Raw genomic sequence first — 24065 nt, 5'->3', positions numbered from 1 at the left:
ACAAACATTTTGGCAACTCACGATTACCGCTTTCTCCTCAATAGCGATCCATAGTCTGCAAGTGTGTTTAATGTATGTTCGGCCCCCTCTCTTGACTTGTGTTAATTTATTTACGCTAACCTGAGCCAGCATGTGCCAGCTGGCACCAGCACAAGCGTTTCACTTCGCTTTCTAAAGCCATGATATTTAATACAAGGGGGATTGGCGGGCAACCGTCTCTCGGGCAGACCACTGAGCCTCACGCTTGCTAATATTGAGCCGTGGCGCTTGTCATGGATGCTTCTGTTTCACTCTTTGTCTTCTCAGCCAATAGGAAGCTTGCGCAGCACGAGGATTTTGAGACCATGAGGATGAGCCATGTGTCTGCTGGGGGCCGATGGCCACTTCTACCCAGGCAACAAGAAGCTTCCCTTGAAAGGTAATTATCATTTTCTCAAAAATGCTATTACAGTGTTAATGTATTGACAAGACCACTTGATTAATCATTTGCGAGTTAGGCTCGACCACAGTTGTCAAACTTTTGTGTCTGGACTCTGGATCCGGACTGGTAAAACATCAAATGCGGCCCGCTAAAGCAGAAAATGAATATCTAAAAAGTGGTTCTTTCATGGTTCTGGCTAAATTGTTTGTTCTTTTTATTTTGTAAAAAATCTGTTCAAGAAAAATTGCAATTATTATTTTTAACCAGTTTTACAAGCATTTATTTTCACCCAGGGCAGCACGGTGGATCAGCTGGAAAGCGCTGGCCTCACAGTTCTGAGGTCCCGGGTTCAATCCTGTACCCGCCTCTGTGGAGTTTGCTTGTTCTCCCTGTACCTGCGGGGGTTTTCTCCGGGCACTCCGGTTTCTTCCCACATCCCAAAAACATGCAACATTACTTTGACACTTTAAATTCCCCTAGGTGTGATTGTGAGTGCGGCTGTTTGTCTCTGTGTCCTGCGACTGGCAACCAGTTCAGGGTGTACCTCGCCTCCTACCTGTTGACAGCTGGGATGGGCTCCAGCACTCCCCGCGACCCTTGTGAGGATAAGCGGGTCAGAAATAGCTGTCTTCTCGCTATTTTTCCATGACTTCTGCTTTCAAATTTGATTTGTTGTCATAGATACTGTAGACACTCAATCAAATGCACTCAGTGGTTGTGTGTGTGTATATATAACATGATGAGAAGATTATAAAAGGTCTGTCAGAAAATGTTCTATGACTGGAGTCTTAAAGGAAATATTTCAATCCCAAGCAAAAAATGTTCCCTGTAATATGGGCCAGACGTTTACCATCTACAAAGAATTCCTGTGCCGTTTGATAGTTTTGGCATGACGACCGGTGGCTGTGTTACCTTGACAACGTTTCTGCTCATCGTGCCCTGTGCACCTAACAGTACCTGTCTGATGAGAAGGCTGTCGTGCTAAACCAAGGAGTAGGAGGAGTTTGAAACTGCTGGAATAAATGTGTTCACAATTAAGGGCAATTCTTTATTTGACATTTTGAAGAATTGATTTGAGAAAGGCCCCAAATCACGGCTGTCTATTTTCCACGTCATTATCCCAAGGGACTTTTTGTTTCCAATTTCACTTAAATAGTCCAAAAGGTTTATTTACACCAAAAAAAAGGTCTTTGTTCATCATCTATGCCAGTGAAGTATAATGACCAGGAGAAGAATTAAATGCTCTTTCACTAGATGGCAGATGATACAGTTGACCTGGGTATACAATTGCCATTCATACAACAGAGTACAGTAATGGCTTTGCATTCAACAAGTCCACATTTCACAAATTCAGACGAGATCGTATTTATTGCAGTATTACTTTTTTTTTGTCCGGTGGTGTACCATATGTTTTTTCAAAAGTAAAATAAAGTTATTATAAAAAGTCTACATGTGCCTTTTCAAATGCTACTGTTATATGTTTAAAAAATGGAGACGAAGATGAAACATTTCAAAACTTTTGCCACCATTAATGTCACTTGAAACTCATACAATGTTGTGGGGTGAGAAAAGTCTACTAAGACCTTCAGAGCAGAGGAAGAATGTAAGGGGGGAAAAAAATCTCGAGACCATCCATTTTCTTTGCTCCTTATCCTCACAAGGGTCGCGGGGACTTCCTGAGCCTATCCCACCTGTCAATGGAAGGAGGTGGGGTACACCTTGAACTGTTTGCCAGCCAATCGCAGGGCACATTGAGACAAACAGCCGCACTCACAATCACACCTATGGGCAATTTAGAGTGTCCAATTAATGTTGCACGTTTTTGGGATATGGGAGGAAAACGGAGTGCCCGGAGAAAACTCACCCAGCCACGGGGAGAACATGCAAACTCCACACAGGCAGGTCTGGGATCGAACCCGGGTCCTCAGAACTGTGAGGCCAACGCTTTCCAGCTGAGACACCATGCTGCCCTGATGAGACGAGTTTAACTCTATTTTTGGGTTAGGAGGAGACAATTTAAATAGCGGCAGCCATTTACTGACTTCCATTTAAGAGAAGTGAGACTGTGATTCGTTATTGTAATTCTGAACCCATCCAAGTTAAAGGTGTCCTCATTTGTGCTACCACATTACCGCAGTTATCTTTACTTCCTCTTCTACCTTTTTTTCCCCTAATCAAACAGTACATGTTATTTTCACAATAATGGTGGGGGGATGTAATGATTTAGAATAGTTTTGTTTGATATGATATGTTTGATATATGAACAGGAGTGTGTAGACTTTATTTCCCTATCACCACCATCCTACCATCATTTACCCGTAAATCTACTGTATGATTTTTTTTTTTTTTTTTTGTGACTCCTCTCGTGCTCTTGTTTCTTAGTTTTCAGCGCAGCATCGAATGACTACGACAATTCACATTCCACCATCGTCATGCCTCTCGCTGATGACGAGACTGTGTGCCCCGAGTTCCAACCCAACATCTTCGACCCCTCCCGCTGCCACAGCTGCCTGCGTCAGAGGCACCTTCACCGTGACACCGAGGCGGGGCCGCAGCCGAAATCCAACGCTGACTCTGTCGCCGGGGCTAAATGTGGGACGGGACCATGCAATGGAACTCTCCCGCCGATCCCTTCGCAGTCAGAGGAAAGGGACACCAGCACCAGTAAGGTGAGAAGGGCATACAGGAAGGTAGATGACTAAGCTGGAGATGGCAAGAAAAATGGTGAAGAAAAACCACATGCAAAATTTGTGGTGAGCAATGGGGTTAATTGACCGTTAAAACGAATGGGAAGAGGAAAGCATTGAAGTCAACTGTAAAGGTCCAAAACATAAGATTAAAGGTCAACCGGGAGTATTGAACCGGTTGCTCTAAAAATCTGACATTTTATTTTTTAAATGGGGGGAGAAAAAAAACCTAAACTGCATCGTATCTCACTTTACAGTTTTGACTTTGAATCCTGAACACATTTGATCAAATGACTAAATTGTGGAGGTCAAAAAAGGATTTTAAGATGTAATAATAAGGAGCAAAGGGGTAAACAAATTAAAAATAAAGTTGGATCATTTTCTGGCCTATTGGGAATTATATTTAATATTAGCAACTGGGCAAAAAAAATCTACAAAAGAAGAAAAAAAAAACAACTGTGTATATCTTTACTTGCCACTTCATTAAGTCCACCTGAATTAATGAGATCCAAAACAAACTTCATACACAAAATAGTTTATTTTAATCTGATAATCAGATTTCATTATGTATTTTGGTAAACTGACCTCTGTTCTTTAGTCAAGTGAGAGGGGAAAAGGAAGTTCTAGAACACTCCAATTTAAAAGAACAATAAAAATGTAACCTTGCTTGATAATATATTTAACGGCGTCATTCAATATGTATACATTTTTATACACAACGACTGTGGCTTTCGAATTGCATCTTTTTACGGTCTATTGCAAAGGTCTCCCTAATTTTGAGGGTGCTGAATGTATGCGCGTGTTCTCCGAGATCTGTTTCTGTACACTTGGAATAATTTAGGATCATTTTGTGACATTCCACAAGTGCCAAAGTCATAATTAAATTCAATTTATTACTAGGACAGGACCAAGTTATAAACCAGGAGTTTGTGGTAAGAAATGTGTAAATAATTAATGATAAGGGCCTGGAGCTTAGTCAAATTACAAAAGTGTAACCCTAATCGAACAGCAGACTGCACTTGAGTGTCAGAGGTGGGAGTGTTGAAAGGGGGGAGAGCAAGTCAGACAATTTTCATATAATGCATATGAATTGGAATAACAAAATATGTTGTATATTCAGTGAGTTTAAACTTCTTATTTGGAGACAAAGTGGTGGTTCCTCTTCCTCTGTGAGCCACGTCCGTGGTACTGCCGTGGGCTGGAGGTTGTGATTGATCCGTGTTGATCGTCCTATCAGGAGGATTCGGAGCATTTGTCGGTGGTGAGCAGCTACTGTGACGTCACTCGAGGGTCTCCGGGTCAGGAGGAGGGCTTTTTGTGTATTTTGAGTCCAGACTGCGAGCTTTACATCGGGGACACATACGACAACAGCAGCACTGACAGGTAGGGCTACTAACTGGATTGTCAATTAATACAAATCATAACGTTCAGCGTCTCACTTCTGAATTTTTTATTTATTTTTTGAGTTATAATGGTATAAAGTCAAGTTGTACTTTTGTTATGGTCATCTGTGATAGTTATGATAATGTCAACGAATAATGTACACAGTAATTAGCAAAGGAAAAGTTTAAACCCATCACAAAATTTTAGTATGAATGTAATCTATTTCCACCTTTTTACTGCAGCTTTTGTTATATCAAACATTACCATGTGCCGGCACGTGACAATTAAAAATATTGTAACATGGTCAGACATTAACAGACTTTATAATAATATAATTGGAAGGTTAATATACAAAAATTACCTTCTTGCAGCATTTTATAACTAGTTAGTTTGCGTGCGTTACCATCTTTTATTCTAATAAGAAGACTGAAAAAAATGTGTATGACAGGTACAGCAAGATAGATAAGAATCAAATGTTTGGCTTTTATATCCCATGAGTGACAGACAGCTGTATTTACTGTACACGTAGCACTAATATGTTTGCTTTACAAGGTTCTGTATCAGAGCTGTGGGATATTGACATTGAGGAAAACACTATTTTGAAATGTTAATTCTGTCTTTTTTGTCTTATCAGTTATACTTTTTATTGCTTTTTTCACCTCATTGGCTTAATTTGACTGTGTTTTCGCTTTACTTATTATTTTATTTCCATTTCATCTCTTCTACCAAGCAGCTGTCTTGACCCGAGTGAGTACCAGGAGCTCAGTGGTTCAGGCAGTGCAGAGGACGAATACACACCCCAGAGAATGACTCGACTTGACCTGCCACCTCACCGACCGACCCCTCGGGCCTGGATGGATGAAGCTCACAGCAGAGACAGCTTCAATAGCCGCTTAGGTTAGACATAATTGATCGGGGCCAGTAAAACCTTCGCTCTTGGCTTCCAGAACACACTAAATTCTAATTTACTCCATGAACATTCTCTCAAGGCCCAGTTACCAAATGGGCACCCCCTGACACTGGATTGAACACAGCCTCACCGACAAGAGTTTTTCATTTAAGAATGTCCAGTTCCAAATATGATCCTTCCGTGAACCTATGACTTACTGCACTTTACCATTCTACTGTATATCCAGTTACAGCCAAAGGTGTTGTTTACCGGGCAATACGCGTGATGCCACCACCTGAGGTGTCCTACAATAATCAACAGTAATATAATACTATACAGCTTGGTTTGTGTCAGGAAAGGGTTAGGGTTTTTTGTCTTAGTTCTATTTTTGTCACAATGTCTTCAATTTTCCTCCAGGGTTTAAAGAAGATAGAGAAAAACGGGAAAGCGGCTACTTCTCTCTGGGCAGGGTAGCAGGTACCCGTGCTTCCCGGGATAAAAGTCCACAGGCGCCTTTTCGTCATTTGGAGAGAGGGCATCCAATCTTTAGTCCTAAAAACATTGAGCCCAAAGATACCATCCCCTTCAGAAATCCCAATCTTGGGCTGGCATCCGAGAGGCAGGTACCTGAGGTTCTGGATAAAGAGCTGCCTGTGGAAATCCCTCCTCCTGACCCTTATGACATTGCTCTTGAGGTGGAAGCACAGGTTGGCGCTCGTTCCCCAAGTCCAACTCCCTTCAAAATAGCTGAGTCGCTGGTCTCTGTGGAGCGAAAAGGTTTCATCAATTCGTACGGCAGAGGAAATGCTTCTTTTAATTCTTCCTACAAACAATTTGGGCGCTTTGATTCATCACTGCATGGCTCAGTTCTACAATCTCGTTCTTCCTCCCCGACACTTGGAAGCACTCGACTGTGGGGTAGTGACTTTCCTTCTCCCATCAGAGGGAATACCATCGATGGCAGAGGGCGATCTCAAGGTATCGATCCACAATTAAGAGCCTCTATGCAGGGATCATATGGACAACGTATAGACTTTGGAACTTTTCCAAGAAAACTTAAAACTCTTTCTAATTCAGTCAAATCCCAATACAATAGGGTCTGTCATTTTGGGAGTGCCGTACAAAAAACAGAAGTAGGCGAGTCCCACAGGGGTCTGAGTATTGAAAGCAGGACCTCATCTCCTGGCAAAGCATTGCACCGCAAAACTGAAAATACTATCAGATCATTAGACAGATTCAACAGTCATACAACCTTTCCATCATATAGGCCTTCTGAGAGTCACTATGAAATTCATGGGTCCTCACCAACAACAATGCACGGATCATCGGGCCAATCTGTCCTTCGTAAGTCAGAATCATTTACATCGCTGGACGGGAGAAATCATCATGGACGGTGCGGGTCCCCAATAAGAGAAGGCTATGACATTGAAAGTCAGGCTCTTCTACGAAATAGACTTAATAGCCCAGATCATGAAAATCCTAGTGGCCCCACAACCGGACATTGTTATAGCGTACTAAGTCAGCCGAAACTTCACAAGACAGAATTCAATACTGTCAGTCGGAGTCGAGGCCTTGACAGCTGTTCTGAAAGAAGATCCTGTAAAACTGCTGGTCAGTATTCACTTCGAAAAACAGCCAGCAGTACGTCATTTAATAGTCATGAATGTCGCAATTCCTCTCCTTCAGGCCGGGGTTATGAACCCCCCGCTCAGTCTATACTGCGCAAGTCCGAAGTTAAAAATAGTGACAGCCGTAGCTCGTTGCCATCAAGTCCAAGCCAAAGTGCACCCCATCAAACATCATTTCACAAAAAGGAACTTAGCAGCTCTATAAAATTCAACAATCACAATAGCCGCAATTCTTCTCCGTCAAGAAACGCTACCAATGATCCTGCAGGCTACTCCATCCTTAGAAAGGCCACCAATCAGAGAAAAAGCAATTACACTGACTCAAAATCCGCCCCTAATCGTTCGAAATGCTCGTGGCGGGGATCAACACATTCCCTGCCCAGCTCCTCTCTATCCCGCGCTGCTTCTCCCACCGTGCAGAATGTAATAGTAAACAGAAAAGCTTCCGTCACCTTGCAAACTCCAAGAAGCCCGGGTGGTGCGAGATCTAAGGTTGGAAGATACGTCCTCGAAGATCGCTACACCTGCCCTAATGACAGGAGACCTCATCATGCTCGCCGGAGCCCTTCACCTACACCTCGGACAAAAATGCAACATCATACCTTATTGGAGAGCTCCATGGATTCCTCAGAGTCTGTGGCATCCACTGGAAGAAGCAACGAGGCATATGCCGTGGTGGCTGATCTGCCCAAGGTCAAAAAGATCCATCAGATGGATGACCATAGCCACATAGAAAGACCTCAGAATCCCCAGCGCTCCCGTAGACAGGAACTCTTCAAACCAGCCAGGTTAGCGTTGTTTTAATGCCGACACCATTTCAGTGTGAGATAAGATGCAAGTGTTTCCAATAATCACAATTGAAGGACATTACAAGGACACATTGGTTACATTAGCTTCTTCAGGACATGTCATTGATCACTTCTGAAACTTGGCTCTATTGTGCTGTGTCAGCCACTCCCTGAGCAAGCATCCCTCCAGAGAGTGGGAGGACACACGGGAAACCGAAAGGGAACTCCACTACGGCAGCAGTGGGTATCTAGCTCGCGCTCACTCCTCCTCCTCGTTGCAGGTAGGCTCAGAGATAATAATAAGTCTCTCTTTTCACATCCATTAATTCATTCATCCAAACGAGATGATGCATTTTTTCACAATTGTAAAGCGTTGCCAGATGTCTTAAACTTTTTCACTCAAAATGCATAAAAGACAGAATTGCAGCACATTTGAGATCCACTTGGCACACACCGAATCAAATCGAACCCTTTCGGGGAGCAGCTCTTTCTCATTCATGCAAATGCCGCGTACACTCATGCAAACACTTTTGTTACCATGCTGACCAGTTTTAGAGCTTAACTTAACTTAACGTTGCCAACTAGGTGACTTTCTTGATATATTCAGCAACGTTTCTGACCCACTGCTGACTCTCTTTGTATAGCAATGTCCAAAACATATCCAAGTATTTTTTGTGGTGTATTTGGACACTTGAAGTGACACTGAGACTCCCTCCACAGCAAATATGTACATACAGTAGATAAATATTGATGATATTCCTAACAATTGGTTACTCTTCCTTTTTAGAGGTCTTGCAGTCCCACAGGAGATGAGAGCAGTTCCTGGAGAGATCCTCATCACAGATCAGAGCCGATGCAGGTACTGTATGTACCGTATTTTCCGCACTATAAGAGCCTTTAATTTCTCAAAAGCTGACAGTGCGCCCTATAATCAGGTGTGCCTTGTATATGGATCGATAGTGAGCCTTTAGCGCAGCCCATCTAATGGATGCATAATGTAACCCCAACCTCTACTGTAGCTTCTATTCTATGCGCCTTATAATGTGGTGCGGCTTTTATATGAAAAGGTTTTAAAATGGGCCAGTCATTGAAGGTGCACCTTATAATGTGGTCCGCCTTATAGTGCGGAAAAGTAATAAAATATAATAATAATCAAATCAAATAAATAAAAAATAAAATAAGAACAGTAATAGAGCCAGTAAAAGGGACTTTCCATTTCTTTCATTTTCTCAGTTGATAAATTAAAACCCATTTGTAACATTAATTCAACATAAACTGCTTCTCAACTAGTGTCACATACCCATGGTTCTGTATAGTAAAGTCTACTCATATACAGTAATAAACATTACCTTTGTTATACAATTGCCGTACCAGATGGCATCTTGCCAGGTGTTTACAAATCGTGTTTATTATTGTTTAACCTTTATGGACGTAACATCTGGAGGGTCAAGATATCGTGCAGACTCTCAACTGTCCTGCCTGTTGGCATTGCTGCAGAGTGAGCTTTGTCACTTTCGGTTGTGCTGGCAGGGGCATGTGTTGAAATTCCTTGGCTGCGTCAAGTAAAACCAGCAGCAACTAAAATTGGTTGGCCGGATGTGGGTGGTGCTGATCATAGATATGTGTACGTAAATGAACCGTGGAACACTGAATTGTATGTTCAACCTCCCGCCATATTGGATGTGACGATGTGGAGCCGTTTGTGAAGATGCCACATTCATGTTAACCAGCGTTTTATCGTGAAATGCAGATCTAATTGGATGAAGACCTGAAAAAAACAATACTTTTAATTCTATTCGTCTGTTATAGCATAATTTTGCAAGGCGAATTTTCAGATTTTGTGGCGAACACAATGAAATCTTGTCTGTGCATCTTCTTTTTTCGGCTTGTCCCGTTAGGGGTCGCCGCAGCGTGTCATCTCAGATAAATGCACATGTGTTTGGCACAGTCTTACGCCGGATACCCTTCCCGACGCAACCCCTCTGCATTCAGCTGGGGAGAGAAGCTTAGAGCACCTGGTATTCCCAGGTGGTCTTCCATCCAAGTACTAACCAGGGCCAAACCCACTTAGCTTCAGAGATCTGACAGGATCGGGCGTTCTCAGGGTAGCATGGCCGTAAGAAAATCTTGTCTGTGCATAATGCAGTAAATTTCCGCTGCAGATCTTGCTTCCAAACAAGTATTTCCTTAACTGATTTAAAAAAAAAAAAAAAAAAAGAAGGGAAATTGTTACCTACATTGTCCCAAAATAACTACTCCGATTGCTCCTAGTTGTTTAGCAAACTTTTCTCATACTATGTTTCCCAAAATATCTGCAGTACTGAGAGAGACTTTTCTGCTGCTCCATCTCTAATGATTCCATTTTTAGTAATTACATTTTTGTAACTCACTGACTATATCAACAGTTATTCAAAATGGGTTTCAAGTTAGTGCTCTTTATTAAAAAAAACGGTGACATCAACATTTCAGATTATTGTAGAGAGACTAGTATGTCCCTTCACAGTAACAGTGTTACATGGTAGCTGTGAACACCCATGAAAACATACAGTACAACGTGGTCTTTCCCAACCATTTTTGATCCAAGGGACATATTTTAAATAAAATGATGGCACACCACCACACAAAATGTTTAAACGTGTGTGCACAGACATAATGACAATCTAGTAACATTGTCCTCACAAATGGCATTATGTGTCAAATCTAGGCCTGTTTAGTTGAACACCATACTCGGAGGAAGCCACAACTTTGTGTGTTGTAGGCCACCAGGGGAATTCACATTTTAACTCTACTATCTGCTATCCATTGAAAGACTATTTCATTTTTCTTCCTGTCGCTATACGTCGCTGGCATTGACAGATGAAGAAAGATACATTCTTTTAATAAATACAGTTTCAGGTCAATTAATTGAAATTGGGTAACGTTCCACACCACTAATACGTAGTGGCGTAGTTATCACTCTTCAGATAACTTCATGTTAACGATGCATTTAAAAAATTTTTTTTTGCATTTCTTATCCTCAGGTGGCACGGTGGCTCAGCTGTAAAGTGTTGGCCTCACAATTCTGAGGTCCAGGGTTCAATCCCGGCCCCGACTGCGTGGAGCTTGCATGTTCTCCCCGTGCCTGCGTGGTTTTTCTCCGGGCACTCCGGTTTCCTTCACATCCGAAAAACTTGCAACATTAATTGGATACTCTAAAATGCCCCTAGGTGTGATTGTGAGTGCGGCTGTTTGTCTCGACGTGCCCTGCGATTGGCTGGCAACCAGTTCAGGGTGTACCCTGCCTCCTGCCCGTTGACAGCTGGGATAGGCTCCAGCACTCCCGCGACCCTTGTGAGGATAAGTGGCAAAGAAAATGGATGGATCTCATCCTCAGAGTCTCAAGAACCTGTCCAATCTGAAAAGGCAAGAGGTGGGGTACACCCTCAACTGGTTGCCAGCCAATCGCAAGGCACATACTCACATTAAAACCTCTGGAAAATGTGGGAGGAAAATTGAGTACCCAGAGAAAACCTGCACTGCATGCAGCAGGCCTCAGCCCGAATTTGAACCCATCCTCTCAGAACTGTGATATGGATATGATAACTAAGTTTGACCATTGTGCTGCCCAGATTAATTCAGATCAATTGGATTTAAACTGCCTCAAATCCATCCTTCCGTTTTCCAAGCTGCTTATCCTCACATGGGTCGTGGGAGTGCTGGAGCCTATCTCAGCTAACTTTGGACGAAAGGCAGACTACACCCTGAACTGGTTGCCGGTTAGTCAAATCACTCGGGATTTTCTCAAGGCACTTTACATGTGGGGCAGGTCTACAACAACACTCCTCAAATGTTAAGAGGGCCTGCTGAACCCTGCGTCAGTACATATGGTGATGGACTTAGAAAACTCACTGGAGTGACCATCTGACTTGACTGGTTGGGTTGAAAGAATAATAGAGCGAAGCATTGAGAGAGATTTCAGATAGGAGAGTAAAAATGAGAGTCAAGAGTGCAATTAGTGCAAATCGGTGTATAGTAGTGTGGATAGTGAGTGATTGAGAGGAAATAACTCTGCATTCAGTAGGTTGTGGTCTTTTGAATTCATTTTACTTTCTGCGTACATACACATGCCACATCCAACATGGTTGACTCGTGGACGTATAGCAGCAACGTATCAATTCGCCAAATGGGGCGTTTATGTCCAGTAAACCCGAGTTTGAAAGTTGGGTTCTCTTCAAAGAGTCGAGCGGAGCCGCCCAGGAAATGAACCACAAGTAGAAAAAAAAGTACGAGTGGTGTCGCCAGCGTCGATGTGCACGCTGCACATTTTAACCATTTTAGCCGCATTTGCGTCAAAATTCTCGGGGTTTACTTTAGCGAAGTTCACTTCCTGCTTGCCAATGTCGAACGTTCCGCTTGCTGGGAGTGTGAATGGCGCGGTTTTATCGGAAGTCGCTTAACGTCGATATTGTACAAGAAACTTGTACTAGTTTAGTGACGGATAGTTAAGTCGAACGGAGAGTTCTAATATACATGTGTGTGTTTTTATGAGTTAATGGTACTTTGATTTCTCTTTAACCCCCTTCCTACCCGGATCGTCTTATCATGACGGTAAGTCGTTTTTTTCCCCCTTTTTTCAAAGCAACGTCTTTCCCCTCTTCCTTCCTCAAAGATACACGTTGTTGATAATGGAACCTTTTGTTTAAAAGTCTATTTCATTGCCGAATGCTTTAATCTTTTTCTCTGTATTTTCCAGCTACGTGCAATGACATACCTTTTAATTTGCCTGTCCTGGACACTTTAAGGGTGTGTTTTAGTTGTCAGATTTAATCCTATTTACGCTTTCAAGTGTTCAAAGTTTGGACACCATGTTGTTTTGTACACTTCCCATCTCGGTTTTTCTACTTTTTTTCTTGTACTTGTAGGCTCTAAAAAAAAGTGTGCTGTTGCTGTAGTATGTGTTGTCTACAGTAAAATGCTGTCAAAGGCTTTATGATATCGTTTGCGGCAGGCATAGTCGTGACATTGGCGCAATCAGAAAAAATAACGATGTAATTATACATTCTATAATATGCAAGCTATTAACAAGTAAGCACACCTAATCACTCCTACTTGTCTTGTTCGTAATAATCCGTCCTGCAGAACTATGATCACTCACACCAGATTCACTTGACATGACAGAAAAGAGAGAAAAGAATCAGTAAACTTGTTGACCCTCTCCTCCCCTTCTTTGACCTGACCAAGAGATAAGGGATGGGAATGGCAACCGACATGAAAAATGTATATTTATTTGACTTTTGCTTTGCCCTCGACACGACCCCTTTGGTAGGCATCATCACATGATACCCAAGTTCCTCTTAATACTCAAATTGCAAGTTCACCCATTTGTTAGTGTCAGAAAGTAAAATATGTTTCATTTTGTATTAAAAAAAAAAGTGCACGAACCCTTAGATTTCTGCCTAATGGGTGATCAAATGTTGTCTGATCATATTCTAAATCACAAGAATAAACGGTCAGCCTAAACACCACACAAACTAATGTATGTTTTCATATATTTATTGAAAACAATGAGCATATACAGTACACGAGGAAAAATGAAGTGAACCCTTGGAAATAATAACTTGTTGACCCTCTTTGGGCAGCAATAACCTCAACCAAGCCTTATCTATAGTTGCAGATCAGACGTGCTCAACGATCAGGATGGCTTTTGGACCAATCGCCTTGACAAAACTGTTGCAGTTCAAGGTAGATTTAGATGAAGATTAGACCACATTTAATGACCAATTTATGGAGAGATTACAGAAATACCATAGGGTTCACATACCTTTCCATTCAACTGGATACATAGCACAGTGGAAGGCTGTGTATTTGGTACTTGGGCTTTCAAAGGAGATTTGCTTGAAGTAATCCACCTTTTCAATAAATGACACTATGACATTGCAATTATACAAACCGTCAATTCTACACTTGGCATGCACCTGTGGCCCATACAGGGACATCATTTAGAGCAGTTCAGCATCATTTTTTTATCTTAAAACGTTACAAAAAAATGAAAGGACTATGGTCCGACCAATTAGAATCCAGAAAAATGTTGCTGTTATTGTCCCTGTGTGGCATATTTGAATAACCCAATAGTTCCACTGACAATGTTATTGCTTTCATAAAAAATGCAATTTTGAATATAAAATAATACCAATTTAGAAGTGGAGAAGTTGACTTTTGTTAATAAAGATTGGCATTTGCCTAAATCCCTTTCATTAGCACTGGGGAAATAAATTGCCGGTAATAAATTTTTCTTTTTTAAAATATTTAAAATGTGACGAGACTTTTTCGGAGTGTTGTGAATACGTAAGGGCGGTCCACGATTTAATTGAACTTCCAATCGCTGACGATTACGTACTAAAATGTCAATACCACAAAATACTCAACATAAATGGACAATCTTGGCGTATTTTGAACGTGATTACCGATTAACATCCAATTTTTTTTCAACATCCCCTTTTTAACGTTATTCTATTCTTACAAGATGGAAAAAGCTGAACAAAACTGTTGTGACACTGCACAGTCTTGTTGTTGGAATTTCTGCTTACTTCACCAACGGCTGACGTACAGTTGTCATCTCTTTTTGTGATTCTTTCATCAGCCCTTGTTGAGTCTGCTGCTTCTTTTTGTTTGTAAATGTTTGGTAGAAAAGCCACAAAAGGCGAAAGAAACACTTGAAGGATTAATCCTTTGATCAGCAGTTGAAACCTTTACGTGACTATACAGGCATTTTCTCTATAAATTTTGAGCCCACCGAATTGTACAAGTGACATTGGAGAATTAATATGAAGGAAATTAAAGAATAGCAGTGGTGGTGTCAGTGACAAGCAAAAGTGAGAACAGTGTTGCAAAAGAAGGTCTAATCTTAATCAAGGACTCACAAAAACCTCCCTATGAACTCCTACATGTTTCCTATGGTTTTAAAAGCAGAAATAATGCTGACTATTGGAAATTGGTCAGAGGCTAGTTTGTAAATAATCTTATGTCACCGGATTACACATTTAGGACAAGACACTCTTGCCCTCTTAAAACTAAATCTCATTTTTTTTAATGGGGTTTTCTGATACAGATACTAATGCCCTTGAGGGGCAAACATTGCGATTATTTTTTACACCTCTGAGTGTGTAACTTTGTTTTGCAATACTAAACCATGATCGTGTTACATGCAGTGGATATAAAAAAAAATCTACACACCCTTTATTCAAACCTGAGGTTTTTGTGTTATAAAATAAATGACAGACCAAGTCAAAATAATTTCAAAATATTTTCCACTGTTAATGTGACCTATAACTTTTAGAGCTAAAAAAATGTGATCTTTCAAAATGTTGTCATGATGGAGGTGTAAAAATAAACATAGCGTTTGGAAATTAGGTCAATAAGGTCAGTCGTGGTTTCATCAGAAAAATGCTGTGAAAATTTCACTTAAATTGTACAGGTTATAGGGTTTTTTTTTTTTTGGTTTGTTTTTGGATTATTTATTTTGGTCTTTTTTTTTTTTTTAAATATGCATTGGAAAAATCTGGTTTTTGAACAGGGGTGTGTAGACTTTGTGTATGCAATGCAACATTTCTACCTTTCTGGTGAAGGTTACCAAAATTGACACTGTGATTCTCCTCCCTGCAGCCTGATCTCCTAAACTTCAAGAAGGGGTGGATGTCAAAACTGGACGACTGTGGAGAGGTAAAGTACCACAGATGGTGTACTTTATTCTCCTGCGACTAAAAAATATTTTTCAGTGTATTATTTTGGAGTAAAAAAAAAAAAGTAATTATTTCAATATATAAATGAATAGAAAAAATAAGCAAACATATATATACATGTTAAATAATCAATTTGAGGGGGGAAAATAAAATTACACTGCTAAATGAAAACAATAAATAATACAAGGCTCGTCATCATGCAAATGAAGTAAAAAAAAAAGAGGAGCAAAACATAATATACTCTGTATTGACAAGAAGCAAATAAACCCCCTCTGCATTATAATCTTTTTTTTTTCATTATTTTTATTATTCCATTCCTGTTAATGCTTGCAACCAATCAATTAACAGCAGTGTGGCTAGCTGGGCAGTCCCCCCTCTTCACAATATCTGTTTGAGCGCATCTGTTATGTTTCTATTTTGTTGTCTGACTTTTGATACCTGCCGTATACTTTCTGCATATTCAGTGGAAGAAGCACTGGTTTGTTTTAACCGATGCGGGGCTCAAGTACTATCGAGACTCCAGTGCAGAGGAGGTGAGTTAAGTTCCGTTTTCTTTTTGGTTTCTCAGGCATAAACAAATACTATTTATTAAAAAAATAAAACACAAAAGTAAAATAATAACTAAAAGGGTGTTGTTCTGGACAGAAAGATGATTTGGATGGTGAAATTGATCTGAAATCCTGCGTCAAGGTTTCTGAGTTTGATGTGGAGAAGAACTATGGGTTTCAGATACAGGCGAGTATTTCACTGATTTTTATTTTTTTTATTTTTATTTATTTTTTTTACATTTTGTGTTTTCCTTTTTTCCCCAAATCATCACAGTTTGGCCACATCTTGGTTTCTTAAAGCTTTTTTTTTTTTCTATCTGTCGTTCTCCAGACACGGGAGGCCATGTTTACACTTTCTGCCATGACAGCAGGAATCAGGAGGAACTGGATTGAGGTTTTAAAGAAATGCATCAGGCCCAGTACCTCCCCAGACATCACACAGTAATTTCTGCATTGTTCTTGTTATTAGAAGATAAAAACGTTTTCAAGGTTGGATTCAGATTGTATTTTTTTATAGTCAACTAGCGAAATTATGCTAATTGGTGAAATGGTGTGATATTTGATGTCCAATATGCCTCATCTTTTCAGGAATTCAAACTGCTGCTTTGAATTTGATATACTTTCCTTTTTTAATACCCCCCAGACTGCCTGACAGCAGTAGTGACAAAGAAAACTCCCACTCACGCCTCCAGCCGTCTTCCCGGCGGCCGTCATCGCGTCACGGAGATGTTTCGTCAGAAATTCCTCCCACTCAACGTAGGTTTGACTATGTTGAGCTGTCCCCGGTTCCTGCTTCGTCCAGCCATGTCCAGGCCAATCAGAGCGAGATCGGGGAGGGACAGCAGAGGGAGCACAGCCATTGGCAGGAAGACAAGACAAGAGACGCCACGTGCAGCCAGTGGGAGGCTGTGCTGTCTCGGAAGGGCACCAGCAGCGGAGTCAATCAGAGACTACGCATGGAAGAGGAGATTGAGAAAAAGTGGGCAGAGTTTGAACGCATGCCGTTAAAGGAGAAACCAATAGTGGCGTCATCGCCTTCCAGCCAGTCAGCCAATGAGGCGCTGCAGAGGGAGGTAGTGTGTGGAGAGAATTTTATAATTTGCAAACAAAACAAATATCCAAGATTGCAAATTAACCCTTCATCTTTTTCCAGATGAAGTATTTTCTTCTTTCAGCCTCTTAATACTTCAAATAGGCACCGGCCTTTCAGTACTACATTTGCTTCAGCAGTTTTATTTGAAGCTGGAAATTTTTAGATAGAACTGTTGACGAGAGAAAATGATGAGTGGACTTGGAGAATACTGCTACATTTTCTGCCTGCTGTGCATCTGCATGTTCTCTTTGGCACGATTTTATTCCCATTCTACACATGATAGACTGTGCTACTATATTCATACATAACAGCTTAATAATCATGCAAAAGATAAGGAAAACCTTTCCAACATCATACGATTTTAATTCAATTAATTCTTAGGGCCGACTGGTTAGCACTACTGCCTCAGTTCGGAGGGCCTGGGTTAAAATTCAGCCTCGCCTTTCTGGATTTTGGATGTTGCCCCCCGTGCCTGTGTGGTTTTTCTCTGGGCATTCCTTTGTAATTCTAAAACTGTGAATGGTTTGTTAATTGACTAAATTGCCCCTACCTTTGCACGTAAGAATGAATGATTGTCTACAGTATGTGAGCCCTGTTATTGGTTGGCGACGAGTTCAGGGTGTACCCCATGTCTTTTCCAGAGTTAGCCGAGATAGGCGCCAACATGCCTGCAACACTATTTAGAATAACTGCAATGCAAGATGTTGGATAAATCTTATGGAACATTAGAAAAAGATGTAGTATGTTCTGAAACTTGCCCACATTGCTCATTTGAACGAATAGCAGTTATATGTGCACAAACAAGTAGATAACAAGGAAAGTAATATTGCAATGACCTACAGTTGGGCACAGAGGAATGATGTGGCAGGGAGCATCTCAGGGAGCCGTCTGCATCAAAAGAGAAGACACAAGACTGCAATCATGTGTACTGGCATGGAGCCCTAGTGGGATGGCATAAGGAGAGCCAAAAATGGCAACTCAGGATCCAATGAAGACTAAAGACAAATGAGAGTCATGAGCTGTATCTTAATCATTTGAGTACCATATTGTTCTCTCTTTGCATGTATTCTGTGCTTCATCCATCCATCCATCCATCTATCCATCCATCCATTTTCTGGACCGTTTTTCCTCGCCATGGGTGTGCTGGGGCCTATTTCAGATGTCTTTGGACAAGAGGCGGGGTAATCCCCGAACTGGTCGCCAGCCAATCGCAGGGCACAAATAATCAAACAACCATTGTCATTCAAACCTTAAAACTTAAAAAGATGTACAATTTCATATTAGTGTCCAGAAAAGGCCCCTCTTAACAGCGATTTCTCTTTGACCCAGTTTTGTATCCACTTTGTCCATATTTTGCTAAGACCGCCCCTTTTCTTCTGATGGGATCCATTTGTGTAGAAGTCCTAACTTTAATTACTTGTAAGAGCACAACTGTTAACTTGGAGCCACTTGTTCGTGTGTGGAAAAGTAAATCTTTGCTAGTGAAGTAGATCAGCTCAAGAAATTGGAATGATCTGTTTTCATGCCTTGGCAGACAAATGTCAATGATTTTAATTCATATTGCATGTTTACTGGGGCACCACATAGACATTCTAACATCCCAAATAGAAAATGTAGTTTGGTAAACTATGGAACCTATAACTATTGTGGTGGACAAAAGACACTTAAGTTTTGCCAATAATCTAAAGATCTAAAAAGATCAACTTAAAGGGGAACAAAAAAGAAGTCAAAGCACGTCAGTCATGTTTAGACTGGGTCAAGACCTTGACTCTCAGCCGGCTTTACCTGTGTCTTTGTCGCTCCATAGGTGGCGTCACTGAGGCACCAGCTTGAGCAACTACAACAGGGGGGAGGGAGGGGAGGGGTTGGAGGCTTGCCGGGTGGCTGTGGTCCCAACGGTCCCTGCGGCCGCAGCCTGACTGCCATGGACCGCGCTCATCGACAAGCGATGGAGGAGCTGCAGAGACAGCACGAGCGCCAGATGGCCGAGTTAGAAATGGAGAAAAATAGGCTGTTGCTGGAGGAGATTCAAGATACGTCACGAGGTCAGCATGACTACATGGTATTAGTGTATAATTTTGAAAAAAAAGGATGACTATAGCAAGTACTGAAACATTTATAGTGGCATATTGTGTGATGGTTTTGCTCTATTCATGCAAATACAGTTTTTATACACAATGCATATAAAAGGGAAGTATGACTTTGCTGCTTAACTTCCCCAGCCAGGCCATCCTTTAAAACGGGGCATCTCAAAACAGTTTGGATCTAGGGACTTGTGACAAGAGAGAATTTTTTTCTTTCCCCTCACGACTTTCACAACCTGTTTAATGAAAGGAATTTAACCAATTATTTTAACTTTGCCGTCTTTGGTGCCAACTGATGGTGTATAGCTTGCACTAACAGCATGGCTGTTAGAAGAACTATTTAACAAACGCAATCAGTGTTGCCAACTTAATGATTTGGTCATGGTGTTTCGCACCTTTTGGAATTCCCTAGTGAGTAGTTGTCTTGATTTTGTTTTCTTTTTTTCAAACTGACCAGGCAGTTTAATATCAAAGCAATAAAGAAAGAAATTTTGCATTGTTTTCGCATATGAAAAGAAAGGCCCCCAAGGAAAAGCCATCGTGGATTGACAAAGACATGGTGCTCATTTATACATTGCAAAAGATTTCATTTAACCACAGCGTCTGACCCAAGGTATGGGTTTACAAGCTGTAAATATTTTACCAAAGCTATCTTGCTAGTGGTGGAAAGAAGTACATGAACCCTTTGGGATTCCTTTGAATTCTGCATTGATTGGTCATCAGATGTCGTCTCAACGTCATCTAAATCACAAGAATAAGGCCTGCAAATTAAACTAATCCTACACACCACACATCCCAGGAATCTTGCAGAACTGCAAACGATTTGTTAAGAGGAATGGTCCAAAATTCATCCTCAGCGTTGTGTGTACTTCTGATCTGAAAATACAAGAAATCTTTGGTTGAGGTTATTGCTGCAAAATGAGGCTCAACTCGTAATCAAATCCAACGGTTCCCTTACTTTTTCCTCCTTGTCCTGTCAATGTTTACATTACTTTCATTAAAAAATATTAGCCCTTTATTCTTGTGATTTAGATGAATATCACACATTTGATGCCCAATTTATGCAGATATTTTTTTTAAATTCTTAAAGGTTCACATACTTTTTCCCCTCACTCGCATCAACTAACAGCAATAACCGCAAACACACCTTATTTGGAAGAAGACCAGGTGCCTTCTAGTTACAAGAATATCACGTGTTTTTGTTTCAGTGATGGAGGCGCTCAAGAAAAAACACAAAGAAGAGCTGGAGAGAGAGGTGGAGAAGGTCAACAGACTCAGCAGTGGATTGCTTGACCCACAGACTTTGCGCATCCTACAACAGTAAGATATGTTTTGTCACTGTGGTACAAATCAGATCTATTAATTTATTCCGTGTTACTATTCACATTTATGTAAAAAAAAAAAAAAAAAAGAATTGTTTTTAAATGTCTATTGTGGATATATTTTCTTGCGGTTTGTTTGAGTAGTCACGGTGCCGACAATGCCTTCTCTGTGGTTGTTTCAGGAACGTCCATGTCACAACCCATCGAAACATTAAGCTCCAGCTTCACTGTTCATTTTATCCGTTTTCCCTTTTTGTTACTTCTCGAACTGAAGCTACAGAATTGTAATTAATATAAACCACAACTTTACGTACGCTTTATGTGCAGGGCCGAGAGTCAGGCATTGCAGAGAGAATTAGGGGGGCTATCGGAGCGCTATTCTCAAAAGTGTCTGGAGCTGAACCGAGCTGAACAGAACAATGCTGAAAGGGAGCGGGAACTCAGTCAAAAGGAGAGAGACTTGGAGCAGCTCAAGAAAGAGAACCAGGTAACTTTTTGGACAGGAATACAAGAAATACTGTATACTTAGTGATACAGTTCTTTAAAAAAAAAAAACGGCATTTTATTTTGAAATAATAGGTATATATTGTATACTACTACTGCTAAGGTGCCCTTGCTAGACCAAGAAAACAAATCCCCTTCAGATTGAGTCTGAGGTAGTGAGATCTCATTCACCATATCATATAGTTTATGCAGCATGAACTACATCAGAGTTGGAGTTTATTTTAGTATAATTTAAGTAGAAAGTTATTGCTTGAATGGGTTTTCTTTTTCCCCTCATTCTAAAAACATGCATATGCATATTTGAAAGACTCAAGACTAAATTGTCCGTAAGTGTGAATGTGCGCATGAATGGTTGTTAGTCTATATTGAATATGTGCCCTGCGATTGGTTAGTGACCAATCCTGGGTGTACCCTGCTTCTCGCCTTGAGTCAACATGGATGGACTCCAGCTCACTGACCTGCTGACCCTACCTAATAAGTGGTAGTGAAGATGTGTGGATGGAGGTGTTATATGAAGTGTAAAATTCACTGTCAAAGAAATTTGTATCACAGCAGACGAAGTTTGTTGATATTTTTTTTTTTTTTGGGGGGGGGGTATAGTAAAAAGAAAAAGGGCGGCATGGTGACTCAGCTAGTAAAGCGTTGACCTCAGTTCTGAGGTTCCGGTTCCTGTGTGGAGTTTGCATGTTCTCCCCGTGCCTGAGTGGGTTTTCCTCCCACATCCCAAAAACATGCAACATTAATTGGACACTCTAAATTGTCCCTCGGTGTGGTGGTGAGTGGGACTTGTTTTCTATCTCTATGTGCTCTGTGATTGGCTGGCAACCAGTTCAGGGTGTACTCTGCCTCCTGCCAGTTGACAGCTGGGATAGGCTCCAGCACTCCCTGCGACCCTTGTGAGGATAAGCGGCAAAGAAAGGGATGGATGGCTGGAAAAAGGAAAAGGTCTCATGTAAATTAATGTTGAAATATTTTTTTCCAGAACTTAAAAGACCGTTTGGCAGAGGAGGTCAGCCGCATACGATGCATCAACACAGATATGGGTTCAAAAGAGAACAACAAGACGCCCTCTGAATTAGAGGTGAAGTGATTGTATCTTAACTTTAAAACTAAAAATAAATGAGGAAATCCCCTCATGTGCAAATGAGTTTTTTTTTATATTTGTATCACAAGTTAAATGGGTATGAGCTGTCAACACTACCTTGGTCTTTTGTAAGCAGATTGTTGTAAACTCCAAGAAAGCTGCTGAATGTGCAACTTTGGCAACACACCTCACTTTCTCCTTCATTCGCTGCTAAGATATTTTAAGACATTATAGTAATCTTCAAATCTATCATTGGCTAGACAACCTAACATCAAACCATCAGTTGCGCCGTCGTGTCTCTAGTCTGTCATGACTTTATGGCAGGAAATGAAAACCACACTTGTTTCTCTTCCAGGTACTTCTCAGGGTAAAAGAAAAAGAGATTGAGTACTTACATAAGGAGATCAACTGTCTAAGGAATGAACTTCAGTTCCTTAACACGGTACAGTGTGTAATTACATACTTTCTTAAGCAGGCATGATGTATAATAATAGTTTTAACATGTACTGTTCTATATATACATGTATATATACATATACACACACACACACACACAATGTATATTGTTTTGATAACTGGTTTCTTGTGGTCTTTTTTTCCCCCCCTTCCAACTGCCTATATTGTGTGAATCCAGGAGAAGCGTCTGGCTGGTGAGCGTTTTGCAGAGATCAATGAGGAGCTGAGTGGGATAAAAGGCCGGAGTGAGCGGGAGATCCAGAGTCTCAAGGAGCACTTAAGGCTCGCCATGGCCGCTCTGCAGGAGGGCCAAAGGCTGGGTAACAGCATGGACCACTGAGTCGGCTGAGAATCCTTTGTGAAAGGTTTGAATTTAAGATTTAGTATTTGCTGTATGTTAGGAGACAACACCGGCATTTAAAAAAAAAAAAAAGTTTCAGAAAACATTTTTATATGCACACACAGTAGTTTTGACGTTAATCAAAATGTCTTGTTTGCTGTATTTACAGGTGTGTCTGCTTCATGTGACTGAATGAACACAAGATACATAAAATTAGAGGAAATAGTCTCACTTTAGGTGGGGGGACCATCATCGTGCCTTTTGTTTCAATCATTCTGCCGATCCAGCAGCTGGAAACTGTGTTCATTACACTGGACAATGTGTGATATACGTATAAACTGCACTTTTCCATTCTTACTGAAGCTTCTGCCTCAAGGGAGTAAAAGCATGTATGAGTGTGCATTTTGTCTTAAAACTGGAATGTTTCTCAATTATTTTTGGTAGTTATAAGTATTTCAGGTAATTCTCAAACATTGGAACCGTTTTGTGTCTGTTAATAACTCAAGAACACAGAATGACACAGAGCTACTATCATCTCAATTTTTTTATGTTGTACAGCTTTAAAAAAACTACACTTTGATATGAAAGCTCTTTTTTGTTGTTGTTTGTAAACAGGAATCCTGAATTTAGGTTGTTTTCTGTAAAGATGCAGAAAAGAACTGGGATTAACACAAAATATCCTTCTTAGTAAGATGATTAGACGTGAATCTGGGCTTGTCTCCTCCCAAATTTCCTCCAATTTCTTTGACTGGAAAAGCTCATTATTGCTTTTCACCCGATAACACCCCTAAGATTCTTTCCCCATCGTCTTCATCATTACTGGACTAAACAAAATTGACAAGCATTGCATTAATGAGCCAATTTGTCGGCAAATATGGAGTGTTGACAACAATATATTGTGATAAAATGACATCTACCTTTTAGAAAAAAAATATTTAATATACTGTATTTCTCGTATTTTGTAAATTATACACATTTTGCAATCAATAAAATAAGAAAAGCTATATCCTTTCTGTCTAAATTATGTTCACCTGCACATTATTTTTTTTCCCTTTATGACCTGTTTCATTAAAGGCCATTTGAACATGTATTCCACCTTTAGATCCATGTACCAGTATGG

General features: G+C 40.7%; 1 protein-coding gene, 1 long non-coding RNA gene and 1 pseudogene across 4 annotated transcripts; 1 reads left to right on the top strand and 2 right to left on the bottom strand.

Moving 5' to 3' along the window:
• Window positions 1-284: 284 nt before the first annotated feature.
• triobpb (TRIO and F-actin binding protein b) lies at window positions 285-23949 on the top strand. 3 transcript variants are annotated; one of them, XM_061846025.1, is made up of 19 exons: window positions 285-418; window positions 2804-3090; window positions 4346-4491; window positions 5225-5388; window positions 5798-7796; window positions 7960-8077; window positions 8584-8655; window positions 15438-15494; window positions 15979-16047; window positions 16160-16249; window positions 16394-16503; window positions 16706-17135; window positions 18963-19200; window positions 20448-20559; window positions 20889-21048; window positions 22048-22146; window positions 22505-22591; window positions 22784-22970; window positions 23115-23949. In XM_061846025.1, exons 1-18 carry the CDS (start codon window positions 358-360, stop codon window positions 22943-22945), a joined length of 4461 nt encoding a protein of 1486 aa, XP_061702009.1. In that variant the 5' UTR covers window positions 285-357; the 3' UTR covers window positions 22946-22970; window positions 23115-23949. The 3 variants fall into 3 exon arrangements, with proteins under 3 accessions (XP_061702009.1, XP_061702010.1, XP_061702011.1); XM_061846026.1 differs by lacking the exons at window positions 285-418; window positions 2804-3090; window positions 4346-4491; ... (2 more) ...; window positions 7960-8077; window positions 8584-8655 and adding exons at window positions 12017-12383; window positions 13444-13517; XM_061846027.1 differs by lacking the exons at window positions 285-418; window positions 2804-3090; window positions 4346-4491; ... (2 more) ...; window positions 7960-8077; window positions 8584-8655 and adding an exon at window positions 12018-12383.
• On the bottom strand, window positions 5395-6816 carry LOC133514377 (uncharacterized). The gene is made up of 3 exons (XR_009798793.1): window positions 6686-6816; window positions 6008-6142; window positions 5395-5932 (listed from the first exon to the last, which is right to left on the bottom strand). It is a non-coding gene; the product is annotated as an uncharacterized LOC133514377 (long non-coding RNA).
• Window positions 9800-9918, bottom strand: LOC133515175 (5S ribosomal RNA; annotated as a pseudogene).
• Window positions 23950-24065: the final 116 nt, after the last annotated feature.

This window comes from Syngnathoides biaculeatus, chromosome 16 (assembly GCF_019802595.1).
Source record: "Syngnathoides biaculeatus isolate LvHL_M chromosome 16, ASM1980259v1, whole genome shotgun sequence".
In the NCBI taxonomy this organism is placed as follows: Eukaryota; Metazoa; Chordata; class Actinopteri; order Syngnathiformes; family Syngnathidae; genus Syngnathoides; species Syngnathoides biaculeatus.
The sequence above is the reverse complement of the archived record's forward strand: the minus strand, read 5'-3'. Positions and strand labels throughout refer to the sequence as shown.